The sequence below is a fragment of the Hippopotamus amphibius genome, chromosome 2 (assembly GCF_030028045.1).
Source record: "Hippopotamus amphibius kiboko isolate mHipAmp2 chromosome 2, mHipAmp2.hap2, whole genome shotgun sequence".
Taxonomy (NCBI): Eukaryota; Metazoa; Chordata; class Mammalia; order Artiodactyla; family Hippopotamidae; genus Hippopotamus; species Hippopotamus amphibius.
Genome location: NC_080187.1, coordinates 203,662,250 through 203,684,549, shown reverse-complemented (window position 1 = coordinate 203,684,549; position 22,300 = coordinate 203,662,250). Strand labels below are relative to the sequence as shown.

The window sequence follows — 22,300 nt, the reverse complement described above, 5'->3', positions numbered from 1 at the left end:
TCTCTTCTCAAATCTTTGTTCAAACCTCACTTACTCTGTGAGAACGTCCCTGACTTGCTTTTCTACTGCAGTCCTCCTCACATCAGCTGGGCACTCTGGATTCCCCGTCCTCTGGCTTACTTTTCTTCTTCCTGCTACATTTATCACCTTCTCACCTACCGTTGTTTTACCATGGTTTACCAACATGCCATACATATTTACTAGGTGTTGAGTTACCCTGTTTATTGTTTGTCTGCCCCCTTGCTGAAAAGTAAGTTTCATAAGGGCAGGGATATTCATGTGTTTTGCTTGCTGATGTTTTCCAGGCAGTTAGAACACTGCCTGCCACGTAATAGGATTTCAAAAAATATTTGTTGAATCTAGGGTACGAAGGAATGAATGGGTTTCTGGGTCCCTCGCCTCTTCATCAACCAGAGCAACTTCATCTTTAAAATGAGCACTGATGTTAGGTGTCTGCGTGAGTCCATTTGAAGAAAGGATTCAGCAGCTAAAAAATCCACTTAGAAACCACCACTCCAGTTCAATGCTCCTTTTACATGTATTAGGGAGCCTGGGCCCAGGGGAGTCACATGTCTGGTTAGAGCAGAACCAGAAGAGGAACCCTCTCTCCTGTTTCAGAATCTCAGCTTTCTTCAGTCTCTTTTAGCCTCGTCATGGCCGCCCAAATGCCTTCCCTACTCCTTCCTTAAATCTTCACACCTGCTTTAATAGAAGCATTTCACACTTATTCCAGTCAAGAGTGTCACTGCTAAGATAAACTAAAAGGAGCTGCTCTCTGAAAAGCCTCCCCCCCACACCCACCGCCTTCTTTTTTAAGCCCTGGTTACCACAAATGACAGGTTTATAAGTATGTGATAAGCTGGGTTTTCTGTTTCCAGCTCAACCACCTCAGGTGTGATTAGGCTTATTGATGCTGTTATTGCTAGCAATTACCTTACATATATATATTTTTTTCTTCTGGTAACGCCCAGTTCCTAGAAATTTCGCAAGCATTTCTCACATATGCAAAGGTTAATGAAGTAATAAACATCACCATCTGTTCTGTATTTTCGTCCCCAGAATTTTTCTGGTTTTTTTTTTTTTTTCTTCTCTTCTTTATGGTATCTTCTGGGAAAAACAGCTGGCTAATTAGCCGGCCAGAGATACAGACACTTCCTGGGCTTTGTCCTGTTTCCAACTTTAAACAAAAAGAACAACAAAAACAAAAAGCCACAAAGGAATTGCTAATGCTTATGTCAGACTTTGATGTTTCGAAGTGAACAATTTGCCCCACAGGGACAACATTAGGCTGCTGGGGGCACAGCCCTACAATGGTGCCCCTCCTTCTAGGATGAGTGGTCAGGGCTGCGGTGGCTGTGCCCTCGGCCTGGCACGCCCTGCCCCCCGGCCTAGCTGCGGGGGCCGGCCAGAGCTGCGTCAGCCTCCGTATCATCACCTTCACCTAAGACAGGGCTTCCCTGGCCCCAATCTATCGATATCACTCCGTTGCGTCATTTCCTGTTACTTCCCGTACCTTGTTTAGCTGTTTAAAAAAAAAACTCACTTACTGTCTGTCTCCAATCCCATGGGAGCCGGGACCTCTCTTCCTGGCCCACTTCTGTATTCCAGTGCCTGGAAGAAGGCTTGGCATGAGTTACATACGTTCATGCAAACAATCTTCTAGAAGCTTGCACCTCATCTAGAATTATTCATCTCTGGGTCACCTCAACATCCTTTTTTTTTTTTTGCAGACACAATCCTTCCCACCCTGTGGAAGCAAATCGCTGTATTTTCTTATCTTTGTTTGAAATACCCAATGCGGTTTCGTTTTGACTGGACCTCGTCAACAAGTGATGAGACCACCACTGAATATCTGAAACAAAACAAAACAAAGCTGAGATTATTGGTTACTACAGTAAGGGAGGGCCACGTTGGTCAGGCACATTCATTCTGAGCAGAGAAGGCTACTGATATCTTTTAGGGGTTTGGGGAACCATGGAGAGGAGGAATTTGAGGAATTTTAGAGGCAACACTGCAGCCGCTTGCTCACTCAGCTGAGACTGCTGTTGATTGGCTGTCACTCAGGCCGGCTTACCGAAGTGAGTCCATCTCTGATTGGCTGGCTTCCAGAAGTGAGAGTTGATACTGATTGGTTGGTTGGCTTGCAGAAGCATGTTCCGTGAGGCAAGTTGCAGATCAATTAAACAGGTTTAAAACCAGTTTTTGCGAATTCTCATTACCGTAGTTACATACCAATCTTTTCCTAAGTTACAGGGGACTTTTTTTTTTTTTTTTTTTTTAACGCTCAAACCTAGTCAATACACCTGCCTTAGTCTAGTTCTGAACTGTAGGTCTGTTTCCCACTATGTCCCGTGTTAACTTTGGGACATTTCTTGAAAAAGTCACTTAACTTTACTAAATGTCAGGCTCCTCATTTGTAAGATATGGTTAATGACACCTAGTTCTAGGATTATTGTGAAGATTAAATGTTAGAATGGTTGTGAAAACTCTGTAAGTTATAAAACATCCTGAAAATATGAAACACACTTGGAATCTTCTCAAAATGTGTGTGCCAAGATGATGTATAAATTCTAAAATGCTATAATCATAAATATATGATCTTTTTTAGTATTAATATTATTATCTTGCCCTGTTCAAGACCCAATTCAAGTGTTCTTTCCTCCAAGAAAATATCCCTGACTACCCAAGTCTGAATTGACAGATTCATCTTTGTTCTCTCTGAATTTTGACATTTATCATCCATACCACACAAATTAGCCCTTATAATTATCCACCTCCATTTATTCAAGTTACTTAATTTCTGGTTGTTGGTCTTATTTCTTCATACAGATTTTAAGTTACTTAGGGCAAGAATATTATCTTCATTAAATCAAAGAATATCAGAGTTGGAGAGCTTATGAGCCCAGGGTCAATAAGTCGTAACCATGTATCCATAGTTCAGTGTGAACCTATACAGACATAGCTAATCAATCACAGAGCTCTGTCCCTCTGAGCCCACATGTTGTCTTAGCATTCTTTTCACCATAGCACTCCAGGCCACCGCTGTAGGTTCAGTGGAGCTTACACCTGAGATAAAACCCACTTGTTATCCTGGATCTACTCCAAGCCTCTCTTTTTCCAAATGAGGAAATTAGGGCCCAAAGAGGGAGTGACTTACTCATGGAGTGCAGAGCCAGAACTGGAATTGGTGTCTCCTGTTTCTTGTCATCTTCTCTCTTCAGTATCACTAAATATGCTGTGTTGTTAATATCCCCAAGGGTGCCTGACACAGTTGCTGAATTCATACTGGGTGCTCAACAAACACTTATGACGATTTTTCTTAGAGCTGTGTTTACTCAGGTATTTGGAAAGCAGAGTATTTCACAATAGTATTGGTATTGTAATTTAATATTGTTGGGTCTGTGCAGGGTGACAGCTTAATTCACGGTTGTGAATTATCTGACAGTTCAATTCAAATTTGTAGCTTTCAAACTCTTTTCCTTCTATAATGAGGTCCACAAAGGATATCCCAAACCTATTAAAAAACATACCCCCCTCACCACTTGTCATAATCTATATCAGCCATACAAATGGAAAGAGTCTGTAGTTGTACAAAAGCTTCCTGGTTAAATATGGTAGGTTAAATATGAAAAAATGCATCAATCACATTCATAATGAAAATTAGATTTAAAAAGCATCAATCTTAAAACATATTTGCCTGAAATTAGTTTACTCTCCTCCAAATTATTTAAGACTGAATTTGAGGCATCTGAGCAAATTTTTCCTCCTGGTTCTTTCTCCAGGCACTTAAAAGGGTACTTAATAAAATAGTAATTAAAGACAGTAAGGTTTTTAAAATCCCAACAGAAATAGCACTTTGGTCTTTGGAGGCTCTTGTTGTAAACTAGACCCTGACATAGGAAAAAGGAGATTGGAGAGGAAGGGAACCCTTGCTCAGAAGCAGCCCTGGCCAGACTTTTTGAGAAAGCATCCTTAATATCCATTAATATGTAACAATAGTTTTACTTACCATAGCAACCAAGACATACTCATTCCTTTTCACTTGCTGTGTATTATCTCTGGAAACACAGTGCCTTCTACAAGCATGTTCAGTTCTTTAGTTACAAACCTGTTAAATGTAGGGTTTTTCTCTCCCTCCCTTCACAGTACTTCTCTTCCCCATTTCACTTTGTGAAAGAAAATATAAAACTGCAATTTATTATATAAAATATAACAAAAGGCAGTTTATTAAGGTGTATTAGGGGACATAACCTTGTTCATAGTCTTTGTTCCTGAAATCACATCACTTAGAATTTATTCAAGAAAAGAATCACGAGAAGAAAAAAAATTGGGAAGAGTGAAAAATGTTCAACAATAGGGGCATAGTGATATTAATTATTATATATCTACTTCAAGGACTATGATACCAAAGGCCAATGGCAACATGAACAACTCAAATCATAATCATAAATAAAAATATTTTTAAAATGCTATGTGTATATACAATATTCTTTTTTTAAAATTTATTTTTATTTATTTTATTGGCTGTGTTGGGTCTTTTTTTTTTTTTTTTTGCTGTGTGTGGGCTTTCTTTAGTTGCAGTGAGTGGGGGCTACTCTTCGTTGTGGTGTGCAGGCTCTTTGTTGCCGTGGCTTCTCTTGTTGCGGAGCATGGGCTCTAGGCACATGGGCTTCAGTAGTTGCAGCACATGGGCTCAATAGTTGTGGCTCATGGGCTTAGTTGCTCCATGGTACGTGGGATCTTCCTGGAGCAGGGATCGAACCTGTTTCCCCTGCATTGACAGGCGGATTCTTAACCACTGTGCCACATAGGAAGCCCTATACACTATTCTTGAAACTAATGTTGCAGAAATCAGTCTGTCAAGAAACCAAGCACCACACTCGCAGGGTGGGAGAACTCAGGTTTATTAAGCCAACAGTCCCAGACGAGCTAAGGCTCTAAAGTTCTGGGCCCCGAGCTCAGGGTGAGCTTTACTTTTATAGGGGTCAGTGCACATGGTTACAGTTAGCATTGGTAGATTTGTTACTTGGTTTACAGAGCACAGAAGTTTCCAAACAGAAACTTACAAGAGCAGGTGCAGAACATTCCATATTTAGCAAAACATCTTATGGTTACATTTGATTGCCAGGTCATCCTGTTTTTGTTTTTCGGCACAGCAAGAGTATTTTACAAAAGCAGAATGATCATGGAGTTATTTGTAGCTGAGTGCAAGTTTCTAATTTTCCTCTTCACTAAGAGGGTGTCAAAAATTATCTGCACTCTGGCTGTAGAATTTATTTTAATTCACTTTTAGAAAAGACAAATACATCATTTTTTGACATAATCTCCTTGCTTTTTGGTACACTTTGTCCATCTATCAACAAGCTTTCATATTCCCTCATTAAAAAATGTTTTAGGCTGAGCTGCGAGCTACACTTCTTCATCAGAAGTGAATCTTCATCCTCATGGGGCTGCTTTCAGGGGACCAAACAGGTGAAAGTCCAATGGATCAAGATCGGGACTATAGGGAGGATGCTTTAACACCTCAAAACAAGTTTTTGCAGAGTGTCCACAGTGTGGGTAGAAGTGGGCGGACGTGCATCGTCATGCAAGATCACAACACATTCAGATGGCAGTCCTCTGCGTTTAATCCAAAGTTTAGGCTTCACCTCTTCAATAAGCATCTCTATCTGTTCATACACACTTCTCCATGACAAAACATTCTCCATACTGCGCACAAAGTCTTTGATAAATAATGACACCAGGTGCACCCTCAGACCACAAAAAACAAATCACGGCACGCTGCTCTTCTTTCACACAAATCAAGTGGGGCATCCATTTTTGCTCACACTGCCGTTACAAATGAACTGATATAACATGTTCACACCTGCACAGCAGTGACTGGGGAGACAGTAGACTTGAAGGAAAATGCTGATAAGACAGTGCAACCAACACAAGTTTTAATATAATTGGAGTGCAGATAATTTTTGACTCACCCACGTACGTAAGTTCTGGTATTATTATGAACAAAAACTGGAAAGTAGTGAATAAAGACAAGAATAATTTAGATCAGGGTGGCAGGAGAATGGTTGTGTTTTGATGGTCATCATTTTTCAAAATGTTCTTTAATAATACAAAAAATTAAGAGTTTACCAGGGTAGTTAGTATTATGGCAGATGAAGGCAGAAGGGGCTCTAATTTGGGAGTCAGGATATGTCACTAACTGGCAATATGACCCTGCAAAATCCTTTCACTTATCTCACTTTTTTCATCTATAAAATGAAGACACTGAGCAACTTTTTTCTAAGTTGATCTAAATTCTATTATCTTCATGGATTTACCTTCTTTATTTAAATTGACATTTGAAAGTGTTTTACTACTATGTATAAAATAGATAACTAATAAGGACCTGCTGCATAGCACAGGGAACTCTACTCATACTCTATAATGACCTATATGGGGAAAGAATCTAAAAAAACAGTAGACGCATATATGTATAACCGGTTCACTTTGCTGTAGAGCGGAAAGTAACACAACATTGTAAATCAACTATACTCCAATAAAAATTTAAAAAATAAAAAATAAAAAAATAAAGTGTTTAAAAATGTTTAAGGATGGTAAATACTTGTCAAATTTCAGGACCTTGGACCAAAAAAAGAAACTCTCAAGCCTCAATCTCAAGCTTAGAGAAATGGGTTATAGAAAATAAAAAGTAATATATTTGTCTTGGCTCAAAACCAGTCATTTTTTCTTAAGCAGAAAGCTTTGATTTATCCATTTTTCAGAAAAGCTCATACTTAGAACCTACTGATGAATACATAATTAATCACACAGTAAAATATCTTTAAAAGATGGAGAAATAGTCTTGTCCAAGGGCGATGTGATAAGTGAATAAATCATGACTGCTGACATAGGATGAGCTTCTCTCATCCTACGCTCTCTTCTAATTGTTGCAAGGCAGACTGATATCTATATTTTAGTTTTATGTGCCAGGAAGTCAGCAAGTCAGAGTTCTCCACAGGTGGGACGTGATCACCAAAGATGCTTCCAGGGGCTGTTGGGGATCCAAGAAGCAGTGTTTCCAGAACATAGTTTACTTATCTTGGATCCAAAACTTAGTTCCTTTTCTAAGGCTGCCTTTCTCCTTTTTCTCTTTAAAGCCAAATCCAGCCCACCTCTTGGGTACCCGAAGCCTAGCAGAAGCTGTGTGGTCACATGTACGAGATTCCAAATCAAAGTCTTCCCCTTTACCAGCCATATGACCATACGTTTTCTCTGAGCATCAGAATCTACTTTTAAAGTCTTTCCTCACATGGTAGTGACACAAAGATGTCTAATACTGAATGTGTCTCTGGTATAATGTCTGGAACATCAGTATTAAATAGATGTCAGAGCCTTTCTCATTTCTCATTTCAATATGCTTTTTAAAGAACCCTTGTCTGCTTGCTTTGGCACTTTGTTCTTCAAATGACTCATACGTGTATAATTTACCTACTACATCCCTTACATGTAGGGTCCCAGCTACAGGATTAGTACCTATTGAACATGCTAGAAGCTTGGGGGAAAGTCCAGAAACATCATCCATTATGAAGAAGCCAAAAATAGAACTAGTATTTATTGAGTGGTTCTACCTACCAGGTGGACATTGTGTGGAGGACATTGACTTCATTATCTCCTTTAATCCTTACACAAATCCCATGTGGTAGCTAATATTACTGCATCTCCACTAACAAAGAAATGACATTTAGAAAAGCTAATTGATGTGACCAAGAGACATGGATAATAAACAGCAGCTGAGATCTGGAACTCACATCCCTCTGATTTTGAATACAAACACCCCTTTTAAAAAATGAATTTACTATCAGCAACTGACACTTGGAGAGCTGCTGCAGAGTACTCAGGCTCAGATTTGTATGTGGAGTGGCATCTTGGAATAATGACTGTCAGAAACTGGCTCTGCAGCAGTGTTCTAGCTTTGAGGGCACCAGATAGTTCATATTTCCGCTCCCCCAGCTTCAGGGTGATACAGAAAGGAAAGGAGAGATTGTTGGTTTCTCGACTAAGGTAATTTCTATTAACCTACCTAGAAGAAAAGCAAGAGTGTCTCTAAGCCTCATCTCTAGTCACACTTTTCTGTAGTGGTATAATTGTTATTTCCTTTAGCTGACTCTCACAAAATTTGATCCTGATCTATGATAGATCTCTTTTATCTGAATTGATTTTAAATGACTAAATTGCTTTGGGCAGGAAACTCAATGACTCTTACGAAACTTGAAAGCTATTGAATCGGCACTGAATATTTTTAAAATTCTGATGTTCTAGGATTTTTTAATGAATCCAGATATTTTATAGATATCTTATACCAAGATAATAATGGTTATGTGACTTTGAAATTCTGCCCTAAATAGGGCCTTTGCCTAATTGTTATTGCTACTTTTTAATTATTAAAGTAAAATTGTCATCAATATTCTTGAGGGCACTGAGGTTCATGGTTGTAACAACACATAGGTAACAGAATAGAAACTTTGTAAAAGGTAAAAAAAAAAATAGAAACTTTGAGTATATGTTTTCTTCAAAAGGTCCTTATATGTGCAAGTTTTGGCAAGGATATAGGGCAAACAGAACTCTCACTGTGTTACTGGTGGGAAAGTTAAATGATATAACCATTTTGTCAGTTTCTTAAAAAGTTATCACATGATTCATCCATCTACTCTAAGTATTTACCCAAGAGACATGAAACCATACGCTCACACAAAATCTTGTACACGAATAGTCACAGCAGCTTCATTCAGAATAGTAAAAAAAAAAACTGGAAAAAATCTAAATCTTCATCAATAGGTGAATGGATGCTGATTCTGGAAGTCCAGCTTCCTAAATGGGGTCAGCTTTTCTCTTTTTTCTCTTTAAATTAATTTTATTGAAGTATAGTTGGCTTACAATGTTGTGTTAATTTCTGCTGTGCAGCAAAATGATTCTGTTATACATATATCTACATTCTTTTTTATATTCTTTTCCATTAAGGTTTTTCACAGGATGCTATACAGTAGGGCCTTGCTGCTTATCCATTTGGGGTCAGCTTTTCTTTAGCTTGGAATGAGCTCCAGTATGTAAAGAGCATGTAAGTTGTCATTCCATTCTCATGAGAAAAGAAGCCATACTGAAAAATTCATGGCTTAATGACATTTTTTTTTTTTTTTTTATAATCAGAGATTTGAGGTAGCCAAACAAACCATCACTCTGAAATCTGGAGAGACAGGAGAGTGTGGAGAATCACGGCCAAGATCAGACGAGTGGAACAGAAGCTGCTGGAGCCATAAACTGGCAGGAATACTTAAGTGGTAGTTTTGACAGATTGCTGGAGCTAAGTGTGAACTAATGTGGGAGTGAGATACTCCTGGGATACATAGTCTTGGAGGAGGGGGGCTTGTGGCGGATATACTTTCATGTCCAAGAACCCCACCAGGTTGCACTGGTGAAGAGCTAAGCAAAATCCATAGTAGTAACCCTTTTGAAATACTCCCAGTACATTCTCCATAACAAAAGCCTACGCTATAGGGAAAAAGACTTGACCAGAGCCTATTGACTTGGGGGAAAGGGCAGTTACCCAACTCCATTCCTTCCATCCTTCCCACCTCACTTAGGGGGAAAAAGTAAACAAACAAACAAAACAACACAGCAACAGCAGAACATTTGTGAAGTTCTCAGCTTAGGTACAAAGGCCTACAAAAGGACCGAAATGTAATCATGGGATTATAGACTGCTTCCCCTTCCCAATACTTACCACCACATCAGTTTAGGGCCCCAATGTAATAATAGTGTATAACAGCTGAAAGAGCTGCAAGGCAGATACTCTATTTAAGAAGTGATCTTAGAGAAACCCAAAGACTACAGATAAGACAAAAGTAAGAATATTAAAGGAAACGGAAGCCTTAGACACCTGCAGCTACAGCAAACCTAAATAAACACAGCATGACTCCACCAGGTAAACTTAACCCTCACACTAAAGGCCTCTTTACCTCGGTTCCTACTATCTGATACATCATAGGTAGCTTTTAATTGAAAATTTACAAGGCAGGCTAAAAGATGAGAAAAACAGTCTGAAGAAGCAAAACTTTCAGAACCAGACTCAGATATCACACAGATTTTGGAATGATCAGAGAATTTAAAATAACTGTGGTTAATATGTTAAGGGCTCTAATAGAAAAAGTAGATAACATGCAAGAACAGATGTGTAATGCAAGCAAAGAGATAGAAAAAAATCAAAAGGAAATCCTAGAAATGAAACCTTGTAACAGAAATGAAGGAAGCCTTTCATGGGTTCAACTCTAGGATGAGTACAGCCAAGAAAAAATCAGTTAGCTATATGATATGTCCATAGAATCTTCCCAAATTGAAAAACAAGGAGAACAAATAATGAAGGGAAAAAATCCAGAGCATAATACCCAAGAACTGTGAGATAATTTCAAAAGCTATAACGCATGAGCAATTGGAATACCAGGAAGAGAAGAGAGAACAGAGCTAACGAAGTATCTGAAGTAAAAATAGATGAGAATTTTACAAAATGAATGTCAGATACCAAAGAACAGATCTAAGAAACTCAAAGAACGCCAAGCAGGATAAATACTAGAAAAAAATCTATATCTAGGAATATCACATTCAAACTGCAGAAAACCAAAAACAAAGAGAAAATCTTGAAAGAAGCCAAAGAGGGGGAAATACCTTACCTATAGAGGAAAAAGGATAAGAATTATATTAGACTTCTTGTCAGGAATCATGCAAGCAGGAAGAGAGTGAAATGAAATATTTAAAGTAATGAAAGAAAAAAAAAGAGTTCAATATCCAGTGAAATTATCCTTCAAAAGTGAAGAAGAAAAAAAAAAGGGAAGAAGAAATAAAAATAAACAAAAATTAAAAGAATTCATTGCTAACAAATCTGCCCTGCAAAAAAATGTTGTAAGAAGTTCTTCAAGAAGAAAAATTAAATACATCAGAAACTCAGATTAACATAAAGAAAGGGAGTGTGTCAGAGAAGAAATAGGTGATGACAAAGTGAAATATTTTACTCTTTCTTAACTGATTTAACAGATAACGTTGTTCCAAGTAGCAATAGTACGGATATTTTGGATGATTACAGTACGTGGATGCGTGAAATGAATGACAACAGCGTTATCAGAAATGGGAGAGTGGTACTGGGAATGCTGTTTTATAACAGACCTTTACTACCCACGAAACAGTAGAGTGTTATCTGAAAGTGGATTTAGAGGATGTAGAGTTGTAAATGTAAACTGCAAACAACAGGGCAATTACTAGAGAAATTTTTTTAAAGAAATATAATTGATATGCTGAGAGACAAGAGAAAATGAAATCCTATAAAATGCTCAGTTAAAACCAGACAACGGGGAAAGAGAAGGGAAAGGGCAAACAAGTAACAAATAACAAATACAAGGAATAGAATATAGTTACAAACAGGTGAATGAATAAAAGCATAGTGGTTTATCCCTTCAAAAGCCCTTCATTCAGCAAGACAAAGGGATGCTCTATTGATATGGGAAAAATATGAATACACCTCAGAATACTAATGCTAAGTGAAAGAAGCCACCCCCCCCCAATATATACATTTTCCACTTACATAAAATTTTGTAAACTGCAAACTAATCTGTAGTGAAGAAAGCAGATGGTTCCCTGGGGACCAGAGAGGGGAGGTGAAGGGGGCAGGAGAGAGGGATTACAAAGGAGCATGAAGAAACTATTGGGAGTCATGAATGTGTTCGTTACCTTGACAGAGGTATTGGTTTCATGGGTGTATGTGTATGTCGAAACTCATGCAATTGTATACTTGAAATAAGTGCAATTTACTGTATGTCAATTGTACTTCAAAAAAGTTTTTTTAAAAAATAGGTTATATGAGGAAAGAACGTGAGATGTGAAAAAAGCAGTGAGCCCAGAGATCTGAGAGGTCTGTAATAAATTCATGATTTACTTGCTACATGATCTCAGGCAACTTATTTAATTCTTCTGAATAGATGCGTCCTTCTCTGTAAAACGGTATTGTCTCTATCAGCATTGTGTTCATATATATCTGAGAACTTAACAATGGCTGAAACAAGTAAAGGATGTATTTGTCTCACGGACACAAACTTTGGGTGTAGGCTGTCCAGCACTGGCATGGAGGATCAGTGACGTTATTGGGAAACCAAGATCATTTTACTGTCCTTAGTGATGGCTACCATTCCTCAGGCAACTTGTGTATCCAGCAGGGAGAGGGAGGAAGAGGAAGAGGCACCATCAGCTGACTTCTTCCCATCTTTCATTGGCCATAGATGAGTCACATGGCTATCCTTAGCTGCAGTGGGGCCTGGGAATGCAAGTTTTTGTTCTCTAGCCTCTATAGCACAGAAAAGAAAGCAACGAGGGGTTGGACCGTGTGTTGAAGGAGCCAACCTACAGCATCTACTCCAGGTACAATAAGAGTAACTAGTCCAAACTGTCTTTGAGAAGATTTAAACATATATAGGATAAAAATTTGCTTGAAAACTATAACAGTGCAAAAAAAAAAAAAAATGTTGCTATTTGCTTCCTAATGTCTTGGAGGCCTAATCTGACCAGAGTTTGTAATCCTCTCGAATTAATGCCAGAACCATCATGGCATCATAATAAAATTCTTAGCTCTGGGATTTTGCAATGTTAATTATGCCCGGTAGTGATAAAACTGTGACGTAAACCCCGTGGGCTGCTTCAGGTCAATTCCATCTGTTGAACTAGTAAGCTTGGAGGCAGATCTTCTACTTAGCAGGGCTGAACCCCACAGGAAGTATTTCTCACTAGTGATACACAATTCCTAGCACAATTCCTAGGAAAACACTTGTCATGTTCCCCTGGGGGCTCAGAAGTCCCCTGATCGGCACACCGGATTAAAATATGATAGCAATATGTACGTGACCATAGAAAAGTGGCTCAGTGCTGGGTCCTCATACAGGCTTTTCTTAACCATCCAATCTAAGGTAACCTTCACCCTAGTCCACTCTTTCCCATTACCACATTTTATTTTCTGAAACACTACTGAAATTATTTGTTTACTGTCTATCTCCTCCCTTGCCTTTGAAAACTTAATTCCATATGAGCAAGGACATTTTGTATCTTATTTACAGCTATAAACATAGAATCTTGACTATGATAGGTGTTCTAAATGAAACTTTTGGATACCTTTTTATCCACTTATATATTTTTATTGCTTTAATGTCATAGAGATCACATAGTACCCACTTTTTGCTCTTTCACATATTGACCAAAAGAGTATTTTTACCTAGGTCCTGGGGATGGATATGGGGAAAATGTTTGCAAATCATTGAAGTGTGGATAAAAGAAAATTAGATTCTAAAGAAACAAACTTCTAGGCACGTTTTAGTCATATTAAAGCTAGTATTTTAGGTGTAGAATGCATTATCTTTCTAAGACTAAGTGACAAAAACAATTTGATTTTAAATATGCAGTTAAACTGACATATTCCCCATTGTTGTATAGGGGTTTTCTTTGAATATGTACAGATATTTAAACCACAAGGAGACAAGATTACGCTGTGTCATTTGTGGAAAAGATATGGGTACCACGGACTTCTCTGGTGGTCCAGTGGCTGTTTGCCCTCCTAATGCAGGGGACCTGGGTTTGACCCCTGGTCAGAGAACTAGATCCCATATGCATGCTGCAACGAAGAGCCCACATGCTGCAACTAAAACCCAGCACAGCCAAATAAATAAATACTTTTTAAATAAAAGATATGGGTACCTAAAGCACAATGGTAAACATGAAAACTCTTAAAGCAGTTTTCTGCAACCAACATATTTGCCATACATGCCCAGCTTCATTATTACTGGGGAAAGTGTTTTTTTCTTTTTAATCTAAAATATTTTGGCACCTTCTATGCCCAGATAGCTATATTTAATTATTTTGTGATGTGACTCTTCCTGTAATCTGATATTAGCACACATCTTCAAAATCATTGGGTTCTGGCATTAGATTAGTTGAGATGGTCTAATAGGAAGTAGACTCACTGACAAAACACAAGAGGGATCCACTAGAGGGCAGCAAAATGCAAACTAAATTTAAATTTGCCCCCAGAAAGGCTCGTTATTGTATTATCACAAAAATTTGTAATGTAAGAGAGAGAGAGAGAGAAAGTAAGATTTCTTAAATGCAAAAAATTCCAATCAGCTCAGTGATCTAAAACAATTTATGCACAAGTATTTCTCCTTTCTTGGAAGTAGTGGTCCAAGAGCAAAATAAAAATAGAATTGGTTTTAGTCCTTTCACTAATTGTGTGATACTGGGCAATCTACAATTTGCCTCTCTGACCCCCTTCTACGATATGCAGATTTGCACAAAATGATTCTCAGCATTCTTTACAACTCTAAAATTTCATGGTTTTATGATTAATGATTCCATTTAAGTCATGTAAAATCTTGTTGATTAGGCTATTACATTATTCAATCAACCATAACTTGACATTAATGGAGATTCTGCTTGGAAATACCCACTGGTATTTTGTGGAAAACTTAGGTCCCTGATATGCATTGATTTTCCTTCTTAATAAAATGACACTTCTTCCCCCAAACTGTTACTTGTATATAATCCAGTGACAATAGTGGTTGCAATGTTTTCTGGAATATATTTTATGATTTAAGCCATCAATGCAATCTGTTTTTATTTTAAAAAAAGCACAACAAAAAAATAAAACCCCACAATGATCTTGTAAATACCCAGGTTGTTCTCACTCTCCATTTATTTTTGTTTTAAGATACTACATATGTGACCCAATATTTTATACATATATTTTTTTGTTAATTATTGGCTTGAAGACCAAGGAAATGGTGGCTTACAGTAGATAAAGGAGCATGTTAGAGATCTGAACTACTGTGATGTCATCACTCATTTGGTCAACCATTCTGAGCTTCTGGATGTGACTGATTTTGACAGTTAATTAATTCAGTTAGTCTTCACATTTGTTCAATGAATGTCATTATAAATATCTACTACAATAACCCATTTTCAGTTTATGCTTGAGCTGTTATTAAAACTGAAACTCTTTTCCAAGTGACATTTTTCATGAGCACCAATGGATAAAATTGTCAGCAGTTTAGCGAAAGCAGAAACTATTTCTGAAGCCAGACTGAAAAATGTCATATTTAACAGTGCACCACATATTTAAATACTTTCAACCCTCATTTAGGACACATTTTCCTCCTATTTGCTCCAGGAATAAATATGCCTGGCAGGCAATAAATTTGAGGGATGAAGGAAAATCAGCCTTTAAAACATAGTAAACTTATTATTACTATCAGAAGCCAGAGGAGGTAGAAGAATGTTACAAGTACTCTTGACTCTGCCCTGGCACATTAGCTCACCTAGTGCCAATAAGGCTGGTGCTTCTTTTCCTATGGCTCCAAGGTCTTTAGCTCCCACCTCAGTCAGTTGTAGACCCAGCTCATCTCAATGCCTGAAGTCAATAGCTTGAGATGATAAATCACTCATTTTAATCCATTTGCTTTTCTACTAGAGGGTGAGAAATGTGAGGAGACCTCAACCTGAGAGTCAACGATTTCAGATATAAGATGAAGTTCCACAACACTAGTAAGATGAGCCTTTCAGACATTGTAGTATTACTCAGAGTAATGAGTAAATTACTGATTACCTAGGTGCAAATCCCACTTCTGTTTTTATTCTGTGCCTCCATATCCTCATCTGTAAAATGGGGATAACCGTACCAATTTTTAGGGTTGTTTTAAGAATTAAGTTGAAATTTGTAAAACTATTATAATTCTTATTTAAACTTAGAATATTAAGATGTTTTCACTTCTTCCTATGCCTTTCCAACAAGATGTAGCCAGAAGTATCAGATTGGAGCTCCTACTGATAATTCACTGATGACCTTGAACAAGTCACTTCCTCTCTGTGTCTCATTTTCTTGCCCAGGGTCTAAAACAATGCTTCAAAAGTAATACATGTTCTAAGATGGGCTCAATGGATGTTGTGGAATGAACAAACTTCAAAATGAGGATACTGGGGCAAACAGATCGCCAAGAAACCCTCTAATTTTAATACTTCATGTGATTCATTATCACTCAAAGGGCATGAAATGCCACTGGCTACTTCACTGGGAAACACCACTGCAAAACACCAAACCGTGTACTGAAAACACAAAATATAACATCCTTTACCGTAGTAATTAATCCAGTATCATCTCCGCCAACACTGGAATGAAACAAAGGTTCTCAGTAGAAGAATAAAAACACGTTTATTTTGTACAAAGCTTCTCTTAGCGTCCGAGAGGCCCGAGGGGCAGAGCGCGCCCTCAGAGCAGCAGGAGGGGGCCCAGCAGCAGCTCGCCCTGGCCCCGCAGGCGGCCCCGCTCCGGCCCGCGGCCGCGGTCCTCGGCCTTGACGCGCACGGCCAGGCGGCGCACCTCGTCCTCCGACAGCCCGTCCAAGCACAGGTCCTGCTCCAACACGGCCCGGCGGCTCCGCCGGACCACGGCGCCCCGCGGCCGGCGCGTCTGGCCCGGCGGCTGCAGGACGAAGCTGACGCGGCACCCGACGGGGGCGCGGGGCTCGGCGGCCCCTCCGGCCGGGCCTTCGGCGCGGAGCAGCCGGACGCGGAGGCGCCCGCTGGCCCGACTGTACTCGGCGGCCAGGCGCAGGGCGCCGCCCGCGCGGCCCAGAGTCACGGTGCCCTCGGCCTCCAGGCGCTCGGGCCGCGGGTCGGGGGGCGGCGACGGCGACGCGGCGGGAGCCCCGGCCGGGAACCGAGAGCCGGCGCGGCGCTCGTCGTCCTCATCGTCATCCCCGTCCCCGCTGGAGACGGAGCGCGCGCGGGCCAGGCCTCGGCTCCTCCCGGCGCGCAGCGCGCGGCGCAGCAGCCCCTCGGGGGCGCGCAGGAGGCGGCGGCCGCGCGGCCGCGGGGCGAGCGCGTCCGGGGGCGGGCGGGGGCCGCCGGGGGCCGCGGCGGGCGACGCGGGGCCTCTTCCCGGGAGCGCGAGGGGCGCGTCTCCGCCGCCGCCGCCGTAGGTGCGGGCCCGGGGGCGGGGCGCGGGCAGGAGCGCGGCGGCTCCGCGGCCCCCGAGGAAGAGCGACTCCCTGCGGCGGGTGTGCGGGCTCTCGAGCAGCGCGCAGAAGCCGTAGGCGGTGCGCGCCCGGGGCAGGTGCGGCAGCGAGAGCGCGGCCTGCGAGCGCGGGTCCCAGTCCGTGCGCCCCGCGCCCTCGTCTGTCCCGGCTCGCTCGCCCCAGGAATCTCGGATTGCAGCCAGGGTCCGGCAGGGCGCGAGTCGCGGGGGGATGCAGAACTCGGGGATGCGGTCCGGGGTGAGCACGTTTGCGGCCGGCGTGAGGGCCGTGGCGCTGCCGGCCCGATCCTGGAAGAGCCGGTTTCTGCCCCGCAGGAGGTGCCCTGGTCCCAAACGGAGCCGCTCCAGGCACCACATCAGGCAGCAGACGCCGTTTCCAGAGGAAGCTCTGCTGGAGCTGGTCAGCCTGCAAAGCACAAGCACACACGGATCGTCAGAATGAGCCCTGCAGGCCTCAGCAATTCCCGCCTCTTCTACTTACGGGCTGCTCCTCCTGCCTCCCCCGGAACCAGGCACACTGCCCCTCACGCTGCTATTGCAGAAGTTTCAGTGTACGGTAAAACAGCCGTTCTTCTCTATTCCGTAGTAGTGTACACTTTGGGTTTGTTGCCTTAATCTAGACCAGCCCTTGCTAGCCTAAAGGCGGAGATGCGCTGTCCTCGGTGCCAAGAGGCACTGTGCTTGTGCAATAGTTTCCTGAATCCTTGGATTATTGCACTCTAATCCTCAGAGAGAAATAAAATAATTATCATGCTTTCCAAGATATTCGACTTGCTCCCCCCGTTTAAGCGCAAAGCGCCGCGAACGAGTCTCTGGGGGAGTTCAGCAAGGCTACGGGTCTCTGCTAATGTACCTGGGGTCCAGCGTCATATAGGTCTCCGCACCGTTCCGCCTGGGGCACCAACCTGTAGAGGCGCACAGCCTCCGGGAAGACCAAAGCGCGTGCAGAGGGGTTCAGGACGGTTTAAAGGCAGTCGTCCTGAGCCTTTATACCTGGGGTCTGGGACGCCCGCCAATGGGCGGGCTGGATTGGCACTGCTAGGTAACCTGACGCCAGGCCTTCCAACTTTCCCGCTGCCACGTGGCTGGATCCGCAGCGCATATTCTAGACATCCAGTTCTTTTTGTCTGCTGCTTCAGGTGGGGATGTTTCTGTTTACTCACGTGCAAAAAAGGGCTAAGTCTTGACTGTATGGCAGCATCATTGTGAGGACCGATGGGCATAAGGAATGCGAATCACAGAAGTACTCTACACCCACCATGGAGAGGAGATAGAAGTCGAGTTTGTCTTATTCTCACCTAATATCCTCCCCCCCAAATCCAGCCTTTAGTTTGCCCAGCTTTCGAATTTCCTTACCTGCCTTCTGGTTTTCTGTTCTGATTTTCAGTTTCTTTGTTGATTACAAACCACTCTGGATACAGGGAACCTTATGGGCTGCTGGAAATATTCTGTATCTTGATCTGGGGTGGGGTTACCGGGGTGTATCCATGTGTAAAAAAATTATCTAGCATACATTTAAGATTAGATATGATTGTCTCATATCTCAGTTTAAAAAATACCCACTTCTTAAACGTGGTGTGCTGATTTTTCAATTGAGAAAATATACTCCTGCATACAATTGGGCTGTTGGAACCATCCTTTGGAGGCATCCTGACCACATCTGGCCTTTTCTAGGCTGTGCCCACCTGAGAGATCCTTTTCCTTCGTTTTGAAAACTGACCTGTGTTCACTTTGTAAGAGATCTGCTTCCAGCTAGCTTAGGTTGAAAGAGACTGAGGCATTTTGTTCAGTGTTTGGGTATGCTATTTCTAAGATACTGCCTTGCAAATTAATTGTTTATCCAAATAATGTATGCAAAGGTGATTTCAGGATGGGGCATATGCATTTTGTTTCCAGGATATATACATACACAGCCACTGTACATGATGGTTTACACACAGTCTCTAGAATTGTCACATAAACCCTGCAAAATATGATTACTCCTAGTAAGGTATCCAAGTTCACTTAATGATTGGAAATGGGGGGAAAATACATACTGAGGGGCATAATGAGTTGTTTTGGGGATCAAACAACTCGAATAAGGTAAAATACTTAGTGGTGTGCTTGGAACATGGTAAGCGCTAAATACACAGAAGCAGTGGTTACTATTATCATTAATAAAAATAGAAAGGAGGTAGAAGACTGTAGTGGTTAAGAAAACTAGGTCTGAAATCAGTGGTTTTGACTCTACAATGGCTACCCACATGCAACCCTGAGCAAGGAACTTAACCTTTCCGAGCCACGGTATCAAATATAAAATTAGGAGGTGGGGGGTCTTTGGGAGGTAATGGGATTAGTGACCTTATAAAAGAAACCCAGGCTAGCTCCCTTGTCCCTTCTGATAATAATAGTATCTCTTTATATATCTATGAAATAAGATAATGCAGATGAAAAGTTTAGCATAGAGCCTGTTATACACAATGTCAGGTATTTATTGTTACTACAGAAGAGAGCATATGTTCATTAGTCCATTTATTCATCCAAAGCAGTATTTACGGAATGCCTCCTGGGTTGCAGCCACTATGCAAGGCAGGAAGACCCAGGCTGTACAAGATCATATCAGCTGTGTACACCTGTCAGAAGAGGAATGGAATGATGAGGATGACATATTTGAACTCCATCTGGCTGAGGCATAAATGAGAAGAGACCATTGCACGTTATTTATATATTTAGTCTGGGAGCAGGGCTGGTGAGTCCCTGGGTTTGCCATGCCCTTGACTAGCCACTTCTTTGTCTTTATATGAGCTCTACTCCTGGCCAAAAGTCTTGGGCTAGTGCTAAATCTATGGGAGAATGATTACCAAGTGATATACTTGAGGGTCAAGTGAATGTTTTGACTCATCTTTTCTCTGGAGACAAGATGCTGTTAGTTCTGCAAATGAGAGCCCAGAGAGCCCTGGATGAAAATGGTGAGGCTCACAACCTGAGAAGTTGTTTGAGAAGTTGTCAAGCAAAGCTGTGTGGTGAAGGGAGAGATGATGTAGGGGTAAAGAAACAGACTTTGGAGTTGATCTATCCTAGGTTCAAATGTAATGCAACTTTTTAACTATGGAACTGCGGGCAAATTAATTAACTTCTTTGATCCGAAGTTGTATAATGGGGGCTATAATACCTACCACACAAGATTGTTGTGAGGGTTAATTGGCTCGAAATGCCTGGCACACAATAAGTGCTGGCTGGCTATCACGTAGCTGTTATTATTATGCGGAACTGCTTGGCTAGGGATTAGGTGATTCACACACGGATTCCATTAAAAACATTTCTCTTTCTGGCCAAGCCAAGTAGGTTTACTTTGTTTTTATTAATAATTCACCTTCTTCAATAACACTTCGGAAGCATTTCCTGTATAAAATTTCTTGAAAACAGCAGAGACATGCCCTCATGTGGCTGGTCCCCTGTGACCACATTAAGCCTTATGTTTTACTTACCTCAGAAGCATAAGCCATGCAGTACTTGGGAGGATGGTATAACAGGATGAGGCCCTGTGCCTGGAACACCCAAATCTACTCGGAGGGAGACTGTCATCATTCCAAGCTTGCAGCTATGGGAACATTCAGTGGTGAAGCTGGAAAACAATTCTGCGAAGTAAGCATAAATAGATCACACGCCATCGAGGTCAGAGGTGCTCTTGGAGTAGGAGACAGAACCATTTAAAGCAGACCTGAAAAATAACATATAGGAGATTGGGTGTCAAGGAAAGCAAGAAGAGAGTTTATAACAAAATAAAATACTGGTGTTCTGACATCCATCTCATTCAACAGAACTAGAGTGTGGAGTAAGGGAAAGTACATAGACTGGGGAGTTGGGACACTTGGGTTTAACTCTGATAGTCACTAACTTCTTGTGGGACTTTGGCAAGTCCCTTAATTCTCTCTCCCACTCAGTGTCTCCATCTGTCAAAGGAGGCGGTTGGATTAACCGGATGATGTTTGATCTCTGTCTCTGACATTCTGCAGTCCAGTGAGGTGCTTTCTTCCAGTTAAACTTCCTAATTTTTCTGAAAATCCATGGTGTCACGCTTATTCTCTAGCTTTCTCCTCTATTGCCTTTTCCCCCCAAATCTCTTTCACTTTTTTCAACAAACTTGAGAAATGGAGTGTGGGTATGAGGTAATAGTGTGATGTTATATTTTCTTATTTTTCAATTTTTAAGCAAGAGTCATTAATTTTTAAAAAGTGTCCCTAATTTTGACTTTTTTTTTTTTTAAACATTTCACTCATCTGTTTTGTTTTGCTCAATCCCGCCTTGCAGTTTAGCTTTGCAATTTCCTTTGTTATCCTTCTCATTGTTCTGAAGCCAGAATGAATGTAAGAGCCATAATGTAAGAGCCATAATTACTAGAATGTTCTTTTTTTTTTTTGGCTGCGTTGGGTCTTCATTGCTGTGTGCAGGCTTTCTGTAGTTGTGGCGAGTGGGAGCTACTCTTTGTTGCGGTGCATGGGCTTCTCATTGCGGTGGCTTCTCTTGTTGCAGGGCATGAGCTCTAAGTGCTGAGGGCTTCAGTAGTTGCAGCAAGTGAGCTCAGTGTTGCAGCACTCGGGCCCCTAGAGTGTGAGGGCTTCAGTAGTTGGAGCGTGTGGGCTCAATAGTTGTGGCTTGCGGGCTCTAGAGCGCAGGCTCAGTAGTTGTGGCGCACCAGCTTAGTTGCTCCACGGCGTGTGGGATCTTCATGGACCAGGGATTGAACCCGTGTCCCCTGCACTGGCAGGCAGATTCTTAACCACTGCACCACCAGGGAAGTCCTGGATGTTCATTTTGTTTAGTTAACCTTTGTATCCCAATTCCTTTTGGTATAGTGCTGTACATCAGAGTCCTAATGGTGTTTCTTGACATTAGTTATGGTTTGTTTTGGATCAGAACTTTTTCAAGAAGTTTGGGAAATTTGGGGCATTACTCTGTGCACATAACAACCAATCCCTCAAAACATACTTAAAAAGTAAAATATTAAAACTTAAAAGCTTTTTATCCTATATGATAATAGCATTATTTGCACTGACAATTTTGAGCTGAATTTTTCCACCCTGAGATTTTCCATTCTGTCATTACCCTTTCAAAGCAAGATCTCTGAGAATTATTACTAGCCTAGTGGTGATTTAACTCTACTTATTAAAAGAGAAAAAGTAGCAGTGCTCAGGGAGCTGAAGGAAAGAAATACCTGCTGTGTAGATT

General features: G+C 41.3%; 1 protein-coding gene across 4 annotated transcripts; it reads right to left on the bottom strand.

Moving 5' to 3' along the window:
* Positions 1–16,258: 16,258 nt before the first annotated feature.
* C2CD4A (C2 calcium dependent domain containing 4A) lies at positions 16,259–20,734 on the bottom strand. 4 transcript variants are annotated; one of them, XM_057722670.1, is made up of 3 exons: positions 20,560–20,734; positions 17,574–19,704; positions 16,259–17,498 (listed from the first exon to the last, which is right to left on the bottom strand). In XM_057722670.1, exon 3 carries the CDS (start codon positions 17,447–17,449, stop codon positions 16,325–16,327), a length of 1,125 nt encoding a protein of 374 aa, XP_057578653.1. In that variant the 5' UTR covers positions 17,450–17,498; positions 17,574–19,704; positions 20,560–20,734; the 3' UTR covers positions 16,259–16,324. The 4 variants fall into 4 exon arrangements, with proteins under 4 accessions (XP_057578653.1, XP_057578654.1, XP_057578652.1 ...); XM_057722671.1 differs by having other exon boundaries at positions 16,259–17,811; positions 17,946–19,704; XM_057722669.1 differs by having other exon boundaries at positions 16,259–19,756.
* Positions 20,735–22,300: the final 1,566 nt, after the last annotated feature.